Source organism: Maylandia zebra, linkage group LG13, assembly GCF_041146795.1.
Source record: "Maylandia zebra isolate NMK-2024a linkage group LG13, Mzebra_GT3a, whole genome shotgun sequence".
In the NCBI taxonomy this organism is placed as follows: domain Eukaryota; kingdom Metazoa; phylum Chordata; class Actinopteri; order Cichliformes; family Cichlidae; genus Maylandia; species Maylandia zebra.
In genome coordinates, this window is record NC_135179.1 from 5,698,388 (window position 1) to 5,721,835 (window position 23,448).

Consider the following 23,448-nt stretch of genomic DNA (forward strand, 5'->3'; position numbering starts at 1 on the left):
TTTTTAAGCAAAGATGACACATCGATAGTTTACTAGGGCATACAGGGAAAAAGTGCAACACATTGTTGTGCATAAACCTTTAGCAATATGTTTCCATATATAAAGAAGAACTCTGGCACAAGTTTCAGAACGACATGCTCTGACTAAGGTAAGTTGTGGTTTATCAGCAAAGCAAAGATGGCCTTTCTAATTGCAGGATGTTGCAGACTCGGTGAAACTAAACTGAGATCCAGCAAGTTAAAATAGGAAGGTTTAGATCTCACCTTTGTGAGGAATTCTAATGTCAGTGCTCAGGCAAGTATTTGCAGGGGGTTTTTTTTAGTCTCCTGTAAAATCTGAGGCTCTAAATCCATTTTATTGACCTTTTATTTAGTCAGCAGTAGTTTTCACTCATGCTTGGTTGCTTAATGAAAAGTTGGAATGGACCAAATTGCCTGATCCCTCCATGCAGTGCCAAGCATGGAAAGTGAAAGTCAGTTTCTGATTTGGTTGTTGTTTGAGCTCTAGACTGATTCAAGATGCAGCACTAAAAAAATTTAAGGCAGGGAGATGATCAGAGGTGTGTGTGTGTGTGTGTGTGCGTGTGTGTCCTAATCCGCCTGGGCAGATTGCTATCCTGCCATCCAGGAACAGATAAACATCAGAAATGCAAATCAATAATTACACATTGTGACTATTTCACAAACTGCAATGAGACTGCATTGATATTTTAATTGCCGTTTTGTCTGTTAATCAAGTGGATTTCACTAGCGATGCGTCCATGGATGGTCACATTTCTTTTCAATCCACAAGTTTCTTGTGAAACTCAAGAACAACAGAAGTAATGCAAAAAACAGAAGTAACCACAAACTCTGTCACCTTCTAATGGCCTTAACCAGTTACCGGAACTGCCAGAGTCTCTGTTGTAGCTGCATTTCTTTATATTTGAGGTCGTTTTTGTGATATTCAACAAAGTCCACAAAGCTTGTGACTTAGTGGTGACCCACATTTTCCCATGGGGGCAGCCTTCCCTGTCTTCAGTACAGCTCCTGGAGAAAAGCTAGACCTTATAAAGTGTCTGCCCAGCAGTGCTCATTGTTGTAAAATCAAGCCAATCAATTTTTCAATATGCTAGACAAGAGACAAGGTAGAAAAATGTTTCCCAATCTATGAACCAAATGAATCCCACTCATTCGCCATAACCACATCTTTTAACCCCACACTAGCTGTTTCATTATGGCCCATTAAGTAATGTCACACTTTATCAACTTTTGAGGTTGAACTTAGATATATTTGTTCTTCTCAGATTCGCTGAAACCATGAAGCTTCCAACCAGCTGAACTAGTTTAACCTTTCTTTTTTTTTCTTTCTTGTTTTGATATTTTCAAAAGCTCTGTTTCTCTTATTTAGGCTTAAGCTGAACTAAACCTGTCACAGCTCGGAAGGGAATGTGTTTGGGCTGTTAGTGAGTGTACTGCTGTTAAGGAAAGGGGTTATTTTAACAGTATGCAGCACAATACTGAATATATTTTCCCACAACTGTTGGAAGCAAACATCATTGTTCAGAATGCAATTCAATTCATTTCTCAGAAATGTTTCACTCTGGGTATTTGGATCCACTTGCCATTCAGTCTAATTACCACTCCACAGCCGATCTGTCTCTCTGTTTATTTAAACTCGGCAGGAATCACAAAACAGAGGTGACACCAGTATTTGAACAATAGCCTGCCGGAGAAGGGCACGGCTGATTTGGCAGTTACCATTTCACTGAGAGTGCTGCTTTCATGTCCTTTGCTCTCTTTGTACAAGAGGCTGATAGGAGCACTGGGGCCAGCTGCCTCTCTCAGGGCCCCTACTCCACCACCCAGACTGCCTCTGGAGGACCCTTCAGAGCCAGCAGATGAAGGTGAGGCGCCAGCATGTTGGACAATCACAGAGCGAGCCTGTTCTCACACAGGACAGTTAAGTGAAAAGTGAGCTATTGAAACCAGCTGCACTCTCTCCCCCTCAGCTTCCTATCTTCCCTGAGGTGTAAAATGGATGTTTTTAAGGTGAGCTGTGTTTGTCTACATCTGCTTGGCAGAGCATCTTAAAGACAATTTCATGTCGTCCTGTTTTCTTGCAAACCTTAAAGCCTGAGGGCGCCTGCAACATCACAGAAAGACATGCGAGTGTTTAATTTGTTTTCAGTCATTTCTATCAATTGCTGTGGCCCACACACACACACACACACACACACACACACACACACACACACACACACACACACACACACACACACACACACACACACACACACACACACACACTGAATGTCTGCAAATGTCCACTTAACACCATTTGCTCAGCAGCTCACCCACAGTTCACTTAGTACAGCATACTGTATTTTGTAGATCAATCTTTGAGCAGTTATCTTCTTTAAAAATTAAATCTTTTGTTTAGTTCTGTTTCAGAATGCCAACACACTTCTTTGCTTGGTCAATAGAAAATAAACAAACAGCCATTAGTATTCACACTGGCTTCAGTTCAGAGTCAAGGGAAGTTTGACTCTTTCTTCCAACCTTAAGGGCTAGAAAATATAATCCAACACAGGAGTTTTTATACACCACTCTGCATTCAGTCATTAGTTATTAATCTCTGACTCTCATCCACACCGTGTCTTTTGTCCTGTCCTCCTCCTCCTGCCTCCAATTGGGTCGCAACAAATGGCTGCCTCTTCTGAGCCTGGTTCTGCCAGAAGTTTCTTCCTGTTAAAAGGAAGTTTTTCCTTCCCACCATCACCAAGTGTTTGCTCATAGAGGGTCATCTGATTGTTGGGGTTTTCTCAGTATTATTGTAGGGTCTTTACTTTACAATATAAAGCACCTTGAGGTGATTTTCGGTGTGATTTGGTGCTATATAAATAAACTCAAATTGATTTGAATTCAAATTAATTGAATTTAATTGAATTAAGATCCAAACAAGTGCAGTTTCTCTAATAACCACCTCAGGTTGTTTTCAAAAGAGGGTCAATATCCATAGCCTACAATAATGTCCAACTGTTCAGCAGAAAACACAACCAAGTTAAAAACAATATAACAAGACAAATACAAAAGAATCATCTTTTTAAACTTTACTCAGTCATACTGGTGACTAACATGGAGATGGTGTCGTAGGTGCCTGCAGCTAACAGGTGCCTTCCCATCTTAACCAGTCCCTGAACTGGACCTCTCCCCCTTTTTTGTGGAGACACACCTGTTTGACACACCAATGTGACACAGTTATAAAGTCTATGAATTAATATTGATAAACAATATGGAAACATTCCACCCTCCTGGACCAGAAGTGACAGTGGTGTCATACACATGAGTGGAGATCCTGTCACATTGGGAATTTTGGAAGATTAACCGAAGTCATTAATTGCTCCAAATTTTCTATAAAATGCACTGCTGTTTATTTTGTGGTTACAGCAGCCTCACTGAACAGGACTGAAAATGTATTTTCTTGTTTACTTGCAAAAAAACAAAAAAATACTACAAGTGAGTGCATGAGGAGGTTTTGTGCCTTTCCTTTGTGATCTGTATGTCAGACTCACTAAATATAAACAAAATGATGCACTTATTCTAAAAATATCTAACTGAATGAGAAAGATATTTCAACAGGAAAAAATCTTATGTTGTCTGGCAAATTATAAAAGAGAGTGGGGTAAAGGGTGTTTTTCACTTGAGCTCAGCGTTTCAGCTCTCTTAAGTTCTCGGCTCATGCACAGGCCTGCCTGTGTCCTGTGAACCAAAATGAGTTTGATTAAAAAAAAAAAAAAATACAACACAAAAAATGGTAAGTCTTCAAACCTAGCGGGTTAAGTCAGTGTGACTACACAAATTTTGCAGAACAAACCTGGCGTTCTACATTTTTATGACAAAGTTATGAGGTTATAAGTGCAACACCAGAGTATATACAGGTGCTTCCTGGCACAAGAGAGGGATTAGGAGGTTGTTTGTGCATAATTTGAACTCTGCTCAGATCCACCACACACTGCTGCTATGGCTGGCATGTACCTTCTGTAGCTCATTGTTTTCTAATGGCTACTTGAGAAACAATGGTATAACCACACTGTCATTCTGTCTGAACTGTCAAAGGTCGATTATTGACTTGGCCATGCACTGTGCTTTAGGAAGGCTCTGTGTATTCCAAATAAAAACCTTAATCATGTCACACTGTCTTTTTAAGCCTCTCCCTCTCACCAGACTTCCTTGTAGCTCTCGGTGCACTATCCCAATAGTTATGGCTTTGGTACAAGTGTTCTCAGTTATTGGGCCACCAGCAGGGATTACATGCCTAACTACATGGGAGATCTTTGGACTCCATCACTAATATCTGTTTTACTCTTTTGTTAAAGGAACTTGATCGCTTACTACATGGACTCATGTGAACAGTTTACTTTGATAACCTGCTGATGCTGATGATGTGAGATAATTCTTATCACAGCTCTTCACAACTTGAGCCTGATATTCCAAGTAGTTCAAAGGAAAAATCCAAATTGCAATTCAACACACAGACACAGTGTCTAGATCATGTTTTGCATCCACACATATCATTTCCACAACAGCAGCCATGACAGAAGGTCATAGGGCTAACAAAGTCATAACAGTATGAAGTCTGCTGATTTGCAAACACAACAAGTGTTAGACATGTCTTTTATCCATTGCAATGCTAAGAATTCACCCACGTGTTCAAGTCCTCTTTGGTTTTGTATATTTCTGTGTTTGTGCCTTTGTTCTGACCTGTAGCAGCTCCTCTTGGTCATCACCAACCTCCAGTGCTACAGTGACCGAGGCGAAGGGACGACTGGCCATCTGCTGTCGCTCTCTCATCAGCTGCTGTAGAGTGAGATGGGGGAAAAAAAGAAAATAGTTTTAATTTATTTATTTTCATGGATTTATTTCTGACAGATTACTGTGTCAGAACTCAAACACAGGTTGTTATTCTTTTACTGGATTTATCCTTGAGAAACTCTACAGGGAACAGCTGAAGGTTAAGTGCTTTGCTCAAGGGCATCCTAACAGTGCAAACTAAATGAGATTAAAGTGCTTCACAATTTCTCCATTGCCAAAAAAAAACTCCCCAAAACCGATCAGGGTTGTTTGACAAAAGCAAACATGTTAAGGTGGTAAGAAAGAGAAGTAACAGGGCTAAGGAGTAATACTGACAAAAAGGATATCACTGGAAAGAAGGCCAGAAGTAACGAAGCAGTAAGAAAGAAGCAGGTAGATGAAGAAAAATGATAAAAAAGAAAGGAGGATTATGAAAATATAGGTTTAGGAGGAATGGAGGGGGGCAGAGATCAAAGTAGATGCTTGCTAGACACACAGGAGGAAGGCAACGATGAGTGGGGAAAAGCAGCTGGTGGGGGAATGGTGGGAGTCAGAGGGGAGGAGGAGGAGGGCAGGCAAACTTCATTAATGAGGAAATGTCAGATGAACAAAGGCAGACAGCGAGGCCTTCATCAGCATGAGGTCCAAACGCTGACCGAAAACACAAACAAAGATACAGCACAGCATTTAAATGAAGAATGAAGAAGAAAGAAAGAGAAGAATCCTCCCACACAAAGTAAAACAGAGACACGCACCATCATCAATAAAGCTAAGGAGTCCATCTACACCTGAAAAATAACAACATGCTCACTGCATCTTCATCTCCCCTCTCCATCATTAGCTCGGTTTCCCAGCTCTTTCCAAATCAATACGGACATGTTAATGGGGTTTTGTTTCTACATTTAGCTTGGGGTTAGCCACCTGTTTTACACACAGAAGAACTCATTTCTAGCCAATTACATGCCAGGCAATAATCAGTATGTTTCTGGTCGTTTTGGCAGAAATTCTGCCTGATGCAGGCTGTGACATGTTAAACAATGTTGGGAAGACAGAGGGAGTCGATCAAGTTTTTGGTCTCTAATGTGAATAACCTGAACATTGGAGGAGTTTGACTTAGCATGCAAAAACACTCACAGTAGGTCGAAGTAAAAAAAAAGAAAAAAAACCCACTTCACCACATCAGGATGCGATGAAGTGGTTTAAAACAGACTTTTCCTTATACTTCCTAACATTCTCTGCTTTAAGTCATCCAAGTACACAAATATCGGAAACAAGCCCAAAAGAAAAAGAAAAGAAAGACATTAGGAACAGAAGCACTGCAAGGATGTTAGAGAATATTTGAAATTGAAAGAAAAAGAAACAGATAACGAGGCATATCTCCAGCCCCCGCCCGCCTTGTGACCTTGAATTGGACAAGCAAAAGAAAATGGATGGATGGCGATAAAGAAAAAATGAAATGAAAGGAGCAAAACCAATAAAAGAAGCCAAAAGCACAGTACTAGATTAAGAAAGAGAAAAATAAAAACAAATTAACAACACAAGGTAAGGTCAGGACAGGAAAAGGAGAAAAGCAAAGGAAAGAGAAAAAAGTGTAAACCCATCCTAAATATCAATGGCTTCTACACTCTGCTACACTTCTCTAAACTGAAGCAGCTCTCCTGCTGCTGTGTCCTCTCCTGTTGATGAGAAAAGGCTGCACACTGACATTAACTGGCTGTCAGGTGTTGTGCTAGCGCGCCGCCGGCTGCTCGATTGCCGGTGTCAGACTCTTTAAGCATGACTGAATAGTACACCTGTAGCTACATCAGCACAGTCAGGTGCTCCGGCGGCGGCAAGCGCTCTGCTAGCACGCTGCCATGCCGGCTAATGTGATGTCTTTCCTTGTTAGCTGTCACCACTGTGGGAATGCTGCTCACATGACAGCGAGTGCTTGCTAGCATCGCTGTTAGCCTCCTGCAGATGTCAGTTTAGATTTGTAAAAGACTAGCTGAGTAGGTGTGTGTGAGAGGAAGGGTGTCTGTGTACTGGAAGCTGTGGATGAGGTAAGAGATCCCCTTTAAGCGTTTTTAAACCTTTATGAGTGCGTCAGGATTTGTTATACTGCTGTAAAGGCAGGATAGGTGGCAGGGGGAAAGAAATAGGCCCAAAACTACTGAAAATAGGGTCCAGAGGTGCATCTGTTAGACACAGAGACATTTGTTAATCACCCTGATTACGTTTTTTAAAAAAAGGATTTATTTTAAAAATGTAGTGTGACAGACCTGTGATCAGCACCAAACCATCCCAGGCCTTTCAGATTGCATATTAGCCCCCTTGAAAAACTATTCATAAGTAACACTCAGATTCATTGGCACAATTTTGAATGTGAAGGTCACTACTATACATGCAAATGTGCCTCTAGTCTGTACTGTCTGGAGTAACTGAACCTAAGTGGGCGACGGTGCTACGCTGTTGGTAAGTAATGAAATGTCAGCCATATTTCTGGATTTCGTCCGTCACGCTTTAGTGTTGATTTCCTTTTTGTTTTCAGAATTTAATAATAATGGATTGCATTTATATAGCGCTTTACAATTCCACTATTCATTCACTCTCACATTCACACACTGGTGGAGGCAAGCTACAGTTGTAGCCACAGCTCGGCTCGAACCGGCAACCTTCCGATTACAAGACGAACTGCCAACTCTTGAGCCACGATCGCCCAAACATTTACAGTAGTCATTTGATGTATTAACAGTATTCATGTGCAGTTTACCATTATGCAAATCTTGAGAGCTTGAAAACAGACAATCTATTCTTTAGGTTTGCAAAGATGTTTCACTTCTCATCCAAGTGGCTTCTGACTGAAAGACCTTTATGCAAACTTATTAAGCTTATTCAGCTTCCAGACTCCTAGTACACCAAAACTAATATATCTGATAAGAAGAACCACCGTCTGGCCAATTAGGATGTCAGTGTGGTGAATAAACTGGATTGCTTCTGTTTTATATATTAGCCTAGCAATCCTAGCTTTGGTTGATGGTTCACTAACCATCCAAAACTTCACTGCTATTTCATTTATCCATCTTTGTTTAAAGCTTAAAAAACAAAATCATATGCTGTATGCTGAATGCATATCCCTCATCCTAATAAATTATCTTTCCATTTACATTATTACTTTTTGTAACATCGGAGTTTCTACCACTTCTTATTCTTAGCTGTGCTGGTATTGGAAAATTTGGGCTTGAAAATTCCTAATTAATTCATCCTTAACTGGATCCCTTAATATTTCTTTAAATTTCCAAAATTAAGGCTGCTTGGTTTAGTTTAGACAAGGATTACGGTGTGAAGAAGACATTAGACCATTAAACAAAGTCTCCTTCCTGATAGCTTTTACCGCAGTATGGTAGCTGAGCTGTTTATACACCGTTTGCGTGCACCCATGTGCAAGTTTGTGTTATGCGAGGTGTTCTCTCTGCTCTTTATTCCCTAAAGCTGTTGCTCCTCTGTTAGTGAGATTAGACAAACTGGTCAAGGTGAGCCGGGTCACATCTGCGTGTGTGAGCGCTGCAACCTGAAAAATGAGTCTAGACAGTGGAATTATGTTTAGACATAAAAAGTGGGTTTAATATTCATGTCTGGGGTAAGTTTTCAAGTGTACTGAAGATGCAAGTGTGTACTGCATGTACGTGGTACCTCCAAACGTCTTTATATATACACATAAATACAAAGAAAAAATACAAATATACATTTTGGTCAGAAAAAGACCACTTGTCTGTCTATGTCTGTGTGTGAGTGCTTGTGCATGTGTTGCGAGTTTAATGCCCTCTTTGACAAGTCCTTGAGCAGGCAACAAGGACAAGACAGCGGCCATCTCCTCTGTCTGCCCGTCGGACTGTAAATCAGCCATAAAACAGCTAATTAACTCTGCTGTGCTGTAAACAAGCAGTGCCACACCACACACCACCGAGATGACAAAAGAGGGCGAAGAGCAAAGAAAGCCTATGCGAGTATGTGTTTAAGTTACAGTTAGAAATATTATCCAATTTTCCTGCAAGGGCTTTAGCTGGGTACCTGAAATCCCAAACTAAATCAGAGAAAGACACAAAGCTGATATTTTTCAGGTAATACTGGCGTTTCTTCACATTTTTTACTCCATATCAAATATGTTTGTGTTTAGTTAGCCATGAGGGGCGGGACAAAATCCACACATTTATTCATCCAGCCATCTCAGTTGGACAGACAGACGCATAAACAGCCAAGAGAAAAAATGAGAGTGCTGCGACAATGAAGCCAATCACATGCTGAATTATGTTTCACAGAACACCGCTCAACCATAGTAGCACCTGCAAGCTCAAACTGCCAGTCCTGTTAGGCTGGAATTATCTGTGTAATGTGATGTTTGTTGATTTCAGATCTACTCCTGTCTAATGATGGGTTTCCTAGCACCACAAGTGTCCCTCTTCTACTGTGGCAGCAGTTAAAGCTCTGTGAGGGCACAGCTATAGAAAGGTTAGTAAACCCATCCATGTATGTGGGTGTTTGCATGATTGTAGGTCTTTGTTGGGGGGGTGGGGGGTGTAATACAACACCAAGCACTCAGTAACCATCAGCCCCTAATTGGTGGTACTACAAAAACAAAACCAGCATGCGTTTGTCAGTGTACACGCAAAGCTAATGAAAATCCACAAACTCCAAGAGAGACCAGTGACATACAAAGGCAGACAACCTGACACTTTAACAAGGAAAGAGGGGAAGGTGGGACTACAAACATAATAGGAACTGACTACCAGGAATATAAGCACATGAGAAATGAGACAGGTGGGAAAAAATGGGGTGGACAGGAAGAAAAACAAATATAGGAAGTCACAGGAAGGTAACTTACATGAATGAAAACTGTAATAACACCTGCAAATCTTCGGACGCAAACAACCGCCGCTCAAAATGACCAATGCGGCTATCCAGTCTTTGGCAGATTATCGGCTCACTCAGTGTGATAAACCGGCCAGTCCAGTTAGACGTTTTTTAGTGATTGTTTCCTGTCCGTTATTTCCCCTGCTTCCCCAGCCCGCCTCAGATTTTATCTCATGTGCACCAACCCCCTTAGACAGACACCACTTATTTCCTGTCAGCTTGGACCACCACTCACCTACTGGCTATTGGCATTCATTTCCGGTACTGCTCCTCGCTCGCCCCCTGCCCATCCACCACCAGCCTCCTCTCGGACCAAGGTCTCTCCTACTGCCTCCTCCTCTGCCCGACTAGCTTGGATTCCAAGGATCTCATTATTACTTTGTGTACACGCTACCTGACACATTCTCCCTGATTACTCTGCCCCGTCTAACTGCCCTCACCTGTTTCGCAGATTTGCCCAACCCCTTGCTGCCGATATTACCCCTGACCAGTCTCTTAGCCAAGTTAGGAAGACTCTTAAGGATGGCTTGTTTCACCTGCATGGAGAGCTCCTTTAACCGCATCTTGTCTGCTCACACTGTGAGATTATTATATTAACTTATACCACGTTGTACCCCTAATTAAAGATTGTAAAATCATTATGTAGTTTTAGGTTGCATTTAACTCCTGACAACTATTAGATTTATTAGACTGATTTGTATTACATTAGACTGCTGATTTATTGTGAATGAATTAAATTGTTTTATGATGCATTATACTGCTGATTTATAAGAAATACTGTTTTCGGAGAATCATGGTCTTATTTGTCTGATTAGAAAAGAACAGAACATACTGCACAGGAGGCGAAGGTCAAAACTTAGGCTCACTGAGAGAGAAAGAATGTGGATGTTTAGGTTTTATGACTTTGGAGGGGGGCTGACGCTATAAGAATGTGAGAAACTGTCAGACACTTCGAGATCTGGCGGACACCCTCCTGTACACATCTCCCGTCTGGGCGTTTATGGTCGAAGTGTTGTAGGGAATAATGAGAATTGTATGGAATAAAGAGATTGTTGATTGAACATTTTTATACACCGAGTGTTGTTCTTCCTTCAGTCCAAAGATCAAAGAATTGGGATATATTCAACAACACCAAAAACTTCCAAATACAAGAACCACACCTCAAATCAACCCTGAAGGAATTGACCACACCTGCCCATGAAGAAGCCTTTGAGTCAGTTGTCCAATTACTTTTGGTCCCTTTAAAAAGGGCGTCGCACATAAGGAGCTGAAACTCCTAAACCTGTCATCCAGTTTGACTGTGGATTGTGAAATGCTGTTCAGTAATATAAAGTTTTGATTCCTGCATTGAATGTGCAAATCTGTTATAAAATGAAGCCTTACTGATAAAGCAGAGGAGAATAGCATAGCAAGCCTCACATTTCCCCTGTAGAGGGAATGCAACATCAGCGTCCATGTCCCCACAGTCTATCTGTAACCTAACTAGATGGTTTCATCAATTCCACCGAAGGCTGCAAGTTTAGTTGTGATTAATGTGTTAATCAGAGATACAAGAGAAACCACCTCTTCTGGACAAGGCTTAATAACTCTTACAGACTGCTCCCAGTGCAAAGAATTTCACTCTGTTGCAAGGTATGCTTCAAAAGTAGTGTTATAACTAATGATAAGTGTCCCAGAATAAGTAGCACTTTAAATTGTAGGAAAAAAAACAACTTGTAGTTCTTATAATGGCTGCTGCTAAAAACTGATTTTTTTAAAGAAATTAGTGTAAAATGTTCAAATCAAATATTCCCGCAGGCCTTGTTGAAACTGATGTTACAGAATCACCCAATGTCCCATAAAGAGTGTAATATAGTTCTGCTTGAAAGAGTGTCTACTGTGTGCCTCAAAGGGAAATGCAAATGTGCGAAGGAGCAGATGAAAAGGGTGACTGTGACAGTACATTTTATGGTTCAGTTAAGTTTTAATGTAAAATCTGGTCAAGCAATATGTGATTTCGTAAAATAAAGTCTTCTCTTCTGTGTCAGTAGAGCAGGACAAGCCTATTCATCCGTTAGATGTGACAAATTACAATTTCAGGTTTGGAATCTTTTTGAGGAAAATTACAATAGGAACAAAAGTTGGTTATCAGTCCCTTGGCTACAGGAATAGCAGTCATCTGAAACTGATTTCGCCCCCTTTGATTATAAGCAAAGATTAAGAGAGTGATATGCTTTCATGGTGTTTAAAAATCACTGCTCTGGCTTTGATCTGGGTCTTGGCCTATTTGTGTCATTATGCATGTGAACATAATTATCTGTTTCGAAGAAGCGGGATAAAGTTCAGTTTTAGGTAAATTAAAAGTCCTTTTTTAGTAAGACAGTCCTTTTAAAGGTTTCCTTGCAAAGAATACATACCATCATCGTGCCTGAGTAGGTTTCCCCCGAAGAGTTCAAAGATATGAGTATTAATAAAAACTTCAACGATGAAAAGCAGTGTGAATATTTTTGTCTGTATAGTTTTATGATAAAGAGTTGTAGTAACAATGGCACTGGTAAAGTGATGGATAAATTATTCTTAATGTTTCTGGGTAAGATAAGATAAAAAGGAAACACATCTCTGAGAACCATATCCAATCCTGAAAATGCATATATAGTAAGATTGACTTAAGATTGTGGATAATACCGCGGAAGCACTAGCTGGTAGTCGGGCCGTACGCGTGTCTTAGTGCAGTTGAACATCCACAAAGTCCGCTTGTCGTCGAAAAACAAACAGGCAAACATTTATTTCCACAGTTTTGAAATACAGTGATCCGTTTGAATGTTCCTGTACACTGCAAACACGGTAAGAAACTGTTTTTCTCCACAGCTAGTTAAAGCCCCCGTTGCTCCACACTGCCCGTCGCGAACGCTCCCCCCGTGCACAGTTACCGTGTGTTAAAGGAACAGTACGTAAAAATTAAATAAGGCAAGAAAAAAAATACAATTTAACTGTAAATCTTATGCTAAACAAATTATAAAGTAAAAACTGAAACTCCCCATTATCTTACACTTATCCTTATCCAAAATGATTCAAATTATTAAGTCTACTCCAAACACCTGGAAACCTTCTGGAGGGATGGAACAGTATTTCCCCAAAAGAATTTTTGTCCTTTGCTATATTCAAAACTAAGTAATTAAATTAAATTAAATTTTACATGTATAGCAATATTCAGAGCTTCACAACAAAATGCCAGAACATAAAAACAAAAGTTAACCACACGCTAGGCTAAAAAGTTGAGTTTTAAGATGTTTTTTTGAAAACCTGCATAGAGTCCACAGTCCACAGATCTGAGAGGGAGAGACTTCCAGAGCCTGCAAAAGCTCTTTCTCCTTCAGTTTTCAGCCTTTTATGCTGCACAACCAGCAAGCCCCGATTAGGGATGGGGAATTGATAAGAATTTAGCTATTCTAATTCCATTATCGCTATCACTTCTCGATTCGATACCTTATCAATTCTCATTGGGTTCTCATTGGCTCTGCTTTTAGAGTCACCACTATCATTAAGCAGCAGATCAAAGACATTACAGATTAATTGCAGATTTGTTGTGTGGTCAAATTTTTGTGAATGTTGGAGGTATTTCCCCTCTTTGCTGTGAGCAATGTTGGGGTCATTACTCAAAAAAGTCATTTTTACACATATGAAACAGAGCACTTTACTCAAAAGTAATTCAGTACATTATTTAATTAGTCTCAGGAGAAGGTAATTCATTGTTTATAATAAAAGCCTATAAAAGGGATTCTGAGGTTTTTCCTGCTGATATGCTACATTCTATAATTGATCAATGTGGCGATTATAAGCAGGAGCTAAAAAGGAGTTCACAATGTCAAAATATATAATACAGCAGCATGTGTGCAATTACAAACCAGAGTCAGCTCTGGCCTCCTCTCACTGTCGCTGAGGAAGTTTTTTTTCCCTCTCCTACATCTGCAGTCTTATCTCATTTAATTTTCATTTGGTGTCCTTATTAAAGCTTGTAAAATAGAGCTGGAATATGAGTCAAATGACAGCTTTGAACCTGAACAAATCCTTCACTCAAAGACCAAGTACTTGTTTTTCAACTCGTAACAATGGGTGCAAGTTGGAAACACAGAGATTTGTCTTCAGCTTTGATCTCAGACACCATCTTAACACTCCATCTACCTTTAATGCATTCAAGCCATGTTTTTCAGGCATCTGTCTTACAGAAGCATGATAGGAAGATAAGCCTTAATTTGTATCAATATATCTGTCTAGACCAGCAAGTAGTTTTCAGGCATCAAGTCTGTTTGCTCCTGACTTCTGCACATACCTCAGTTGTGTCTGGGTTAGGCTCTGGACACTAATATGTCATAACAGCAGTGTTGTGATGCTGCAAGTTGCTCAGCTTTGGAGATTTCATCTGTGGAAATGTTTGCCTTCTGTTCATGGAAGTACATGCCACTCAACGTGTGGTGTGTAAAGCTCCCAGGAATATATTTGAAAAACTCAAAAGCAATGCCTGTCTCTAGAGACATGACCAATATACTCAAAGTTTTACATAGAAACTATGTCTCCTGTTTACATTTGCCACTGAAAGAAGTGCTAACATGACAGCATTACTGCTGAAGGGGTTGCCGCAAATGTTCGCATCCTGTAAGATTGTCAACATCATCAAGGGTTTTTTGTCTTTTCCGTAAAATAAATAATATTACTCTGGGAAACTGCTCACAACACGGTTTGCTTTAGTAACAAATTTAGTAATAATATAAATATAATATAACTTCAATATATTAACTTTTTGTTTAGGACACTATAGGTACATTCAAAATAAGGTGCACAGCTGTAGACTGGATGTTGCTTTGCGTAAATCTACGTCTAGTTACGGCTGTTCGATATAACGATATACACTCAACAAAAATATAAACGCAACACCTTTGTTACTGCTCCCATTCCCCATGGGATGGACGTAGAGACCTAAAATTCATTCCAGATACACAATATAACCATCCCTCCCAAACAGTGGTCACAAATCAGTCCAAATGTGTGGTAGTGGGCACATCTGCCATATTGAGATAATCCATCCCACCTCACAGGTGTGCCACATCAGGATGCTGATCTGACATCATGAGTAGTGCACAGGTGTACCTCAGACTGCCCACAACAAAAGGCCACCCTGGAATGTGCAGTTTTGTCTCACAGCAAAATGCCACAGATGCCACAAGCAATGAGGGAGCGTGCAACTGGCATGCTGACAGCAGGAATGTCAACCAGATCTGTCGCCCGTGCATTGAATGTTCATTTCTCAACCATAAGCCGTCTCCACAGGCATTTCAGAGAATATGGCAGCACATCCAACCGGCCTCACAACCGCAGACCTCGTGTAACCACACCAGCCCAGGACCTCCACATCCAGCAGGTTCACCTCCAAGATCGTCTGAGACCAGCCACCCAGACAGCTGCTGGAACAATTGGTTTGCACAACCAAACAATTTCTGCACAAACTGTCAGAAACCGTCTCAGGGACGCTCAACTGCATGCCCGTCGTCCTCATCGGGGTCTTGACCTGACTCCAGCTCGTCGCCGTAACAGACTTGTGTGGGCAAATGCTCACATTCGATGGCGTCTGGCACGTTGGAGAGGTGTGCGCTTCACGGATGAATCATGGTTCACATTGTTCAGGGCAGATGGCAGCTGAGAATGTCCCAGTTCTTGCATGGCCAGCATACTCACCGGACATGTCACCCATTGAGCATGTTCGGGATGTGCTTGACCGGCGTATACGACAGCGTGTACCAGTTCCCACGAATATCCAACAACCTCGCACAGCCATTGAAGTGGAGTGGACCAACATTCCACAGGCCACAATTGACAATCTGATAGACTCCATGCGACGATGTGTTGCACTGCATGAGGCAAATGGTGGTCACACCAGATACTGACCGGTTCTGGGTACCCAGACCCCCAATAGCGCAAAAAACTGCACATTCCAGGGTGGCCTTTTGTTGTGGGCAGTCTGAGGTACACCTGTGCACTACTCATGATGTCAGATCAGCATCCTGATGTGGCACACCTGTGAGGTGGGATGGATTATCTCAATATGGCAGATGTGCCCACTACCACACATTTGGACTGATTTGTGACCACTGTTTGGGAGGGATGGTTATATTGTGTATCTGGAATGAATTTTAGGTCTCTACGTCCATCCCATGGGGAATGGGAGCAGTAACAAAGGTATTGCGTTTATATTTTTGTTGAGTGTATATCGGATGACGATATAAAAACATCTATCGTTTCATTTTACACTATCGGTTGTAGCGCAAAATAAACTGTTTACGGCAATATTTTTTCATCATTTTGATGGTCACTGTAGTGGCTATATTAATTTCTTAAAGTTCTCTCTTTCTCTTATATTTAATATAACCACACTAAGGACGGATAGGCGACTGTTTTTATGCGTTGTCGTTAGCAACAACAACAGTAAAACCATCACGTGTCCACTTGTTTATTTTCCACATAAGCCTTTCATAATAAAGCTCAAGATCCTGTTGAGACTTTTCAAAATAAACTGAATTATGTGAAAGAGTATGCAGAGTGTTTATGGATGAGAAGCAAAAAAGAGCCGCCAGGCACTAAAAAATAAACCTTAGACTCAAACGTTAGAACAGGCTTTTCCCCGCAGCACGCCGTGTAATAAATACAAAGAAAACGGCGGCCGTTACAACTTATGTCTAAAAATGTATCATTTCATGCATCGGTTAAAACACTGGACTCCACAACGCGCAGCTGGAAACACTTCATGCAAGTCGAGCTGCCCGAGATTCACAGAATTTACAGAAAATGTTAAATTTTGTGATTTATATCGTTATCGGGACGATAGATGTCTTATATCGGGATATGAGATTTTGGTCATATCGCACAGCCCTACATCTAGTGTAGAGTGTATTTAGATCAAAATAACCAAGATCCATAAAAAAGTACTACAGGCCAAATAGGGGGAAAAAAATGAACTTGGGGTGAATTGTTCCTTTAATTGTGCTAACTGGCTGAGTACTGAAGCTGCTGCCTTTTTGCTGTTGATATGGAGCTTACAGTTCAAGGCCTGTGTGAAAAAGGTGGACTCTCATTAATGGGAATGGGATCCCTAGATACATGAACTTGGAGCATCAACTCATTCTGCACAAAAAGTGCAATCCAGAAATGCTGTTTCATTTTTAATACATAGGCTTTCAAGTATGCCAAGACACATGGATGCTTTCAGAAAAGGACACAAAGAGACAAGAAATACAAGGAGATACAAATAATATCTTACTCTCTCAGCAAAGCTTTGTTGGAACACCATAATAGACACATGGACAAACACCACACGCAGACGCACACACACACACAGATATTCATAAAGCCATGATTGATAGTGATAAGTATTCAATTAGTCCTTCATTATGTGGCTTTGGAGTTCAGCACTGTGACTGAAGACAGATAGGATTTTCAGCTTTGCTTCTCAGCATAAAGTATGATATTAGCTATTGAAAGAAGAATGAATCTGTACAAACGTCGTGTCCACAGAGATGCCGCTGGACTGATTGTTTGATACAATGCGGTTGCTTAACAAAGGACGCACACATGGGTGCACTCGAGGATTTACATCATAAAAACACTTGGCAAAAAAAAAAAAGAAGCCAAATTTGTCTGTGTGGTGTCTGCAAAGAAACAGGTGTGAGTAAAGAAAGACTGACTTACACTGGGAATCTCACACCCACAAACACACACTCGCCCCACACACTTCCATGCCTCTTGAATTTGTATGCTAGCGGGGCCGCAATCAAGAGGCGATAACAAATCTCATTTCCGCCATGTTTGCCAAGTTTCCAGACAGCATTTGTCTCCTGGCTGAATGTGGTGAGTGGGATCTGAGTAGAGTAAACAAGGGCACAGATATCCTCGTCTGATAGAATCCGCCACTCTACACCGACTTCCAACACACCATCTCGAGGACTGGACAAAACACTTCTTTTTCAGAGCTGGCTGCAAGACAAGGCTTTGGATTGTAGTTGAACGGATACCAACAAAAATATGTCTGCAGTCTTGTAAGGGGCTTACAATATTTGCAACTGATGACACAAACCCATGCTAGCATTCGAGAGGCAACGGGCAAAACACTCCTGTAGAGTCCTTCAGGAATGGGTCCTCTAACCCGCATGTTTTTTTTGTGTATGTTTTTTCATCTTTTGACTTTGTCTTTAGGAGCAAATGTTTGACATTAAGCCTTTGTTTCCCTTTGTTTTACAAAAATTCAACAATAAATCACTAAATACATTCCCAAAAGTACAAAACATGACAATCGGAAGTCTGTATGTGATATGCCTCTGCTCACTTACTGACCGGTCATTTAAGGTTCTCAGCATAACAATTAAGTGATTGTCTTTTTTGGGGTGGGTGGGGGGTGAGGGTTGTGCTGAAAGACTTAAAAGCACAATTTATAAGGTTAGAATGACAGCAGACTTTGTTGAGGATTAAAAAAAAAAAAACAGACAACTAAAATGTAAAGCTGCATCTCAAACCTCACTCTGGTCCCAATAGCGAAAACCATGCTCAAAACAGCTTTACAGTAATTGGAGGCGGTATGTTACAGCTAGAGCCACACAATCTGATTGCAGCAGAATATCTTTGACACACATCCTGGCATAGTGGTAGAATTAACCCCCATTGATTTCGGGAGCTAATTAGAGAGGGCCTGAGAGACAAAGAGAGACAGAAACGGCTTATAGATCGCATGGCTTGTAGCTGTTACTGTGAACAAGGCGGACACACTCTTGTATTATGACCAGTAAGTCCCATTCACGGCTAACTGTCTGTCAATTTCTGCTAAGGCTTTGACTGGAAGGAGAAAGAGAAAAGAAAAGGCCACACACAGAGACACAAATAGAGGAATTACATGAGAAAAAATAGAAATAGGAAAAAAAATCACTGGGTATGTGACAAAAATGGGCGATATGTATACATGAACAGTTTGAAAGCCTGAACATTTTATAAGAGACCCTTAACTTCACTGCAGGTGGGTAGCTCTCTTTTCACTGCTACCAAAAAAAGGATTGATACTGGATCTGCAAAACACCTGCCTCCTATCCTATATGTCCAATAATACTAGATTACAATTACACAAAATTTTGACTGCATTTCTTCCGAAGTGGAAATCAGTTTACGTAAGTGATATGAACAGCTATAATCGTTTATGCATAATGCTCCATCTTAGATAACACCAACAGGCAGTTCAGATGTGATCAAGTAGATGAACCTGAAGGGGAGAATAGGCAAAGTTGAATCAGTTTTTTAAAATCCATTTATGAGATTTGACACGTGAAGTTTCAGCACTTTTATCCAACCTTGTAACGATCATGATAAACTTCAAAATATCCAAATATATTCTCAGAGTCAAAATATGACACTGATGTATACAAAACATGAAAAATAGCAAGTCTGGTCAAAATCGTAACATTTTGTGTTACTTTGGCCAAACTAAACATAAAAAGGTGGATCGAAAATGTGTCAGAACAAGGGGAAATATAAGCTGATGACATGTCTCTTATTCTCCACCCCGCTGTCCACCCCTCTATTCCTCAAACATAGCGACTGCAGTGTTAAACAGTGTGGTGACCTGGTCCACTAAATCACCCCCGGCTGACAGACAGAGAGAGGGAGACATAAAGACAGAGCGAGTAAGCAGGAGACAGGGCTGGAGCGAAAGAAAAGTGGGCTGTTTTCAGAGGTCATTCATTACATCCTATCACATTAGCCCTCATCATTGGCCTCCTCAGACAGCCATCATCCATCCCCATTCTCCACAGGCCAGCACACATGTGTGCACATATTTTAAGAGAATGAAAGACCAGCGAGTATAACTAGGCTGCATGTGTTGGTGTCTTTAGCATGTCTCGCCATCTCATTTTGTTACAGGACTGACAAAAATCCAGCAGCTGGTGTTAATCTGATGTACCTGGAGTATATATCTCTCCAGTTACGCTCAGAACTTCTGCAAACTGAAACACAACCATGTATATGAGCCAAATATGGTGCTTATAGAGCTCCCACAGAAGTGTTTCAGACCAGTATTTATAACCAATATCAGTAAGTGATCAACAGGTGTTGCCAGCCTGCTCTCTATCTGAGAACATCAAATATCATAATTTTGGATAAGCCACTTGGGCCTCACAGATACGCACAAGGTGTCCTTTGATGTTAATCAAACATAGTTTATTAGTATGAAGGGTCAGTGTTGTGTGGGGGTTTGTTTTAACCAAAATCACAATCTTTTTATAAAACCAAGTAGTTTTTATCGCCTAATGCTAGAGTCACAGTTGGGAAAATTGTGTTTGGAGAGCCTAGCAAGACCAAAGGTATGACCATATACAATGACTAGGCAGGTCTGTGATTACTTGCGTTCAATGTCCAGCCAGCTCATTAATTTGAAACAGAAATTTCTCCAGAAATAGTGACGTGGTTGCTGTAGCAAAGCGATTTAACTGCAAAGTGACACGGACACCTGGAAACCCTGTTTTTATATAAGATATAAGTCCAGGACACAGCCAGCTGAGTGGAGTCCCAAAGAGACATATTTCACACAAGTCGGGCTTATCGATGCAGACTGACTCAGATGACATGTTGTAGTCAGTCTGCCTGCATTTATATTATTAGACTCTTGTTTGTTTGTTTTTTACAATTAGAAGTTGACAACTCAGAATAAAGAATAAAACACAAATATCAAATATTTCCAGCACTGGAGAACCATGCAGAGGGCAACAGTGTTACTGGAATCTTGCAGAACTGCACCATTTTCCACTTGAGTATGTGAACATGTAAGTTTCTTCTTTACTTGTAAACCGATATAGAAAGGTAGACTTGAATAAGAACTACTCAAAATTATTATACAAATGCACGAGTTGATAGACTATTGTTCATTAAGTCATCGTTTATTGTTGTATTGTTCATAAATTTCACTTTGTTAATTGATTCTGTATTTTTGTGTTAATTTTTTGTGCTAACATATGATTTATTTGTGTTATTATTACAACAGGTTATTGTTTCTATTCATTTTTAAAATTATGTGTACGTGTGTATATTTAAGGATTTCAGGTCAGTCATGATCTCGTATGTAGGGCTGAGTTATATAACTAAATTCCTCACTAACCACTTAATTGGATTATTATTGTTTAAGGTTTAGCTTGCTTTAATTTTTTTAAATCTTTCCTGACTGAATGGATGTACATATGGTTTCTATAAAGGAGAATTTATTTTTACATACGCATAACTTTTCCTCGAGATGAGGCCTGTGTGTAGGTGTGTGTGTATAAATGTGTCTGCCAGGAGAGAAACCTGTAGGTGGTTCTTATTATGGCCTTGACAGCCTGATTTACAAGATTTAAACAACCGTGCATCCCTTTGACCGCAGTCTTTCTCACTTACACACATGTAATCCACAATGAGCCCACTGGCTTGTTATTCTAGGAGTCCCCAATCACACACATTGCAAACAGACTTTGTAAATGCATTGGTCTTCTCTCTTTGTGTTGCTTCTTGCCTCTTTCTCTCTCACACACACAGTCCTTTGGTTTCCTTGGGAACTGTGTTTATCCAGTCCATTTAGTCCATTTAGCCGTGTGTCCCATTAGCATCAACCTCCCATCTGTCTACCTGGCCCCAAGAGGAGCGCCAGTGTGTGTGTGTGACTGATGCTTGTGTATTTAACTATTCTTGTGTATATGTATGTGACAAAAGTAGTGTGTGTGGGGTGTGTGTGTCTGATCATCACACCCTCCCTTTCACAAACTAATCAAATATCAGATTAACGTTCATCAATTCCCACCTGCACCAGTGACGCAGCACACGATCATTATCTCTGACCTCTCTGGTTGGCTGGCTGGCATCCGTCCTATCCACCAATTATGCTCCACAGCTGACGGGCCAGGTGACTGCCACTTCCTGCCCCATGCCCAATTAGATTCTGGCGGGGAAGTGACCCCAGCCAGGATAGTCTGGCTAAGGTTGTCAACCCTGAGGTCAAGGAGAGGTTTCTCTAAATGATTGTTAGGGGGCTAACATCCACACAGGCAAACCTTTTCTTAATGAGATCATTACATCTTCATGATGTAGTAATGTGAAGAGATGTTTAATCATTCTGGGCTTAATTTACTGTCAAATATAATTTTATTCACAACTTTATGGTTCCTCCAAGGGAATTAACACAGGTCAACTGAATAAAATTGGCTTCTAGTTCTGGTGGCTTGGAAACACCAAAGATGTAAGTTTTGTAAAATAATACATCAAAAGAGGCAGTAATATATTTATATAGTTATTATACCATGGTATTTTTCCGATGACATCATACAACTCTCTGCATGTATTCAAGCTTCAGAAATGAGATGAACGCTACTATCATGCTACCAAGAGAATAGGCATACAGTCATGTAAAAAGGAAAATGCTAGTAAAAACACAACTGACTCCACTGTTACTAGTTACATAGGAATTAACAGGTTAAAAAGCAGAAAGGTTGCTCATCAAACTTGATTAACTGATCACCAGCAAGTGTTCGCACCTCTAAAAAATCTAATGTTTTGGCAGTTTGCTACTCTGGTCCATTCAGGTGTGTTACCATGAGTCTCAAAGCCCCCCCCCAAATAGCTAGCTTTCTGACTCTAAAGGCCACACTCAGCATCCATCCATTCTCCATCCATTCTATTCAGCTTGTCCTTATCAGAATCACAGGGGGTGAGGCTGCCGTGACCCTGTATAGACCATGTCACCATGTAAAACCTTAAAGTTTATGACAGTTGCCAGGACAAGGCATCTTCTCTCTAAAACGAACATGGCAGTACAGCATAACCTTGCAAAGTTGCATCTGAATGAACCACAAGACTTCTGGAACAATGTCCTTTGGACAGACAACACCAAAGTAAGAATGTAAAGCCATAATGCTCAGCATCACATTTGTCAACAATCAAACATAGACACTTCACATCAGTCGTCTGCATAGTCGTGGAGGGGTGCTGATTTGGGCTTGTTTTTCAGTCACAGGGCACCTTGCAGTGACTGAGCTGATCATGTACTACAGTCACATGTGAGGCCCAACAGCTGAAGCTTGTCCAAAATTAGATCAGGCAGGGTGACAATGATCCCAAGCACAGCAGCAAATCTACAATAGAATCTTGAATGAAGTATTATTGTCAGACCTTAAGAAAGCTGTGCATGAACGAATGCCAGTAAGCCCCAATAAACAAAAGCAGCACTGTAAGGAAGAGTAGGCCAAAATTCCCCCCCTAATGATTGATAAAATCTACTGTATCGTGGGGTGTACCTAATTTTTCACAAGACTGCATAGTGTACAGTACATTTTCTTCTTCTCATGACTGTACAGGGTGGGCCCTTTATATGGATACACCGTAATAACATGGGAACGGTTGGTGATATTAAAGTCCTGTTTGTGGCACATTAGTATATGTGAGGGGGCAAACTCCTCAAGATGGGTGGTGACCATGGTGGCCACTTAGAAGTCGGCCATCTTGGATACAACTTTTGTTTTTTTCAATAGGAATTCAAATTCGAAGATTGTGTGTAAGCACTGTCACAGACCCGAGTTAACAAGTTAAAATAAAAACAGGAACCAGGTAGAAATTGGTAACCTAAACCAAAAAATGTAAAGATGCATATGTACTGTTTTATCAATACTTTGGTCTCAGTGGTAGTTGCTTCCATTTT

At 40.7% G+C, this 23,448-nt stretch overlaps 1 protein-coding gene across 2 annotated transcripts in view; it reads right to left on the bottom strand.

Moving 5' to 3' along the window:
* atrnl1a (attractin-like 1a) overlaps positions 1-23,448 on the bottom strand; it is a 325,816-nt gene that overhangs the window by 54,072 nt on the left and 248,296 nt on the right. For both annotated transcript variants that reach the window (XM_004553538.6, XM_004553537.6), the window contains one exon: positions 4,743-4,838. In XM_004553538.6, the coding sequence (XP_004553595.2) occupies positions 4,743-4,838 (96 nt within the window). The remainder of the gene's footprint in view (positions 1-4,742; positions 4,839-23,448) is intronic.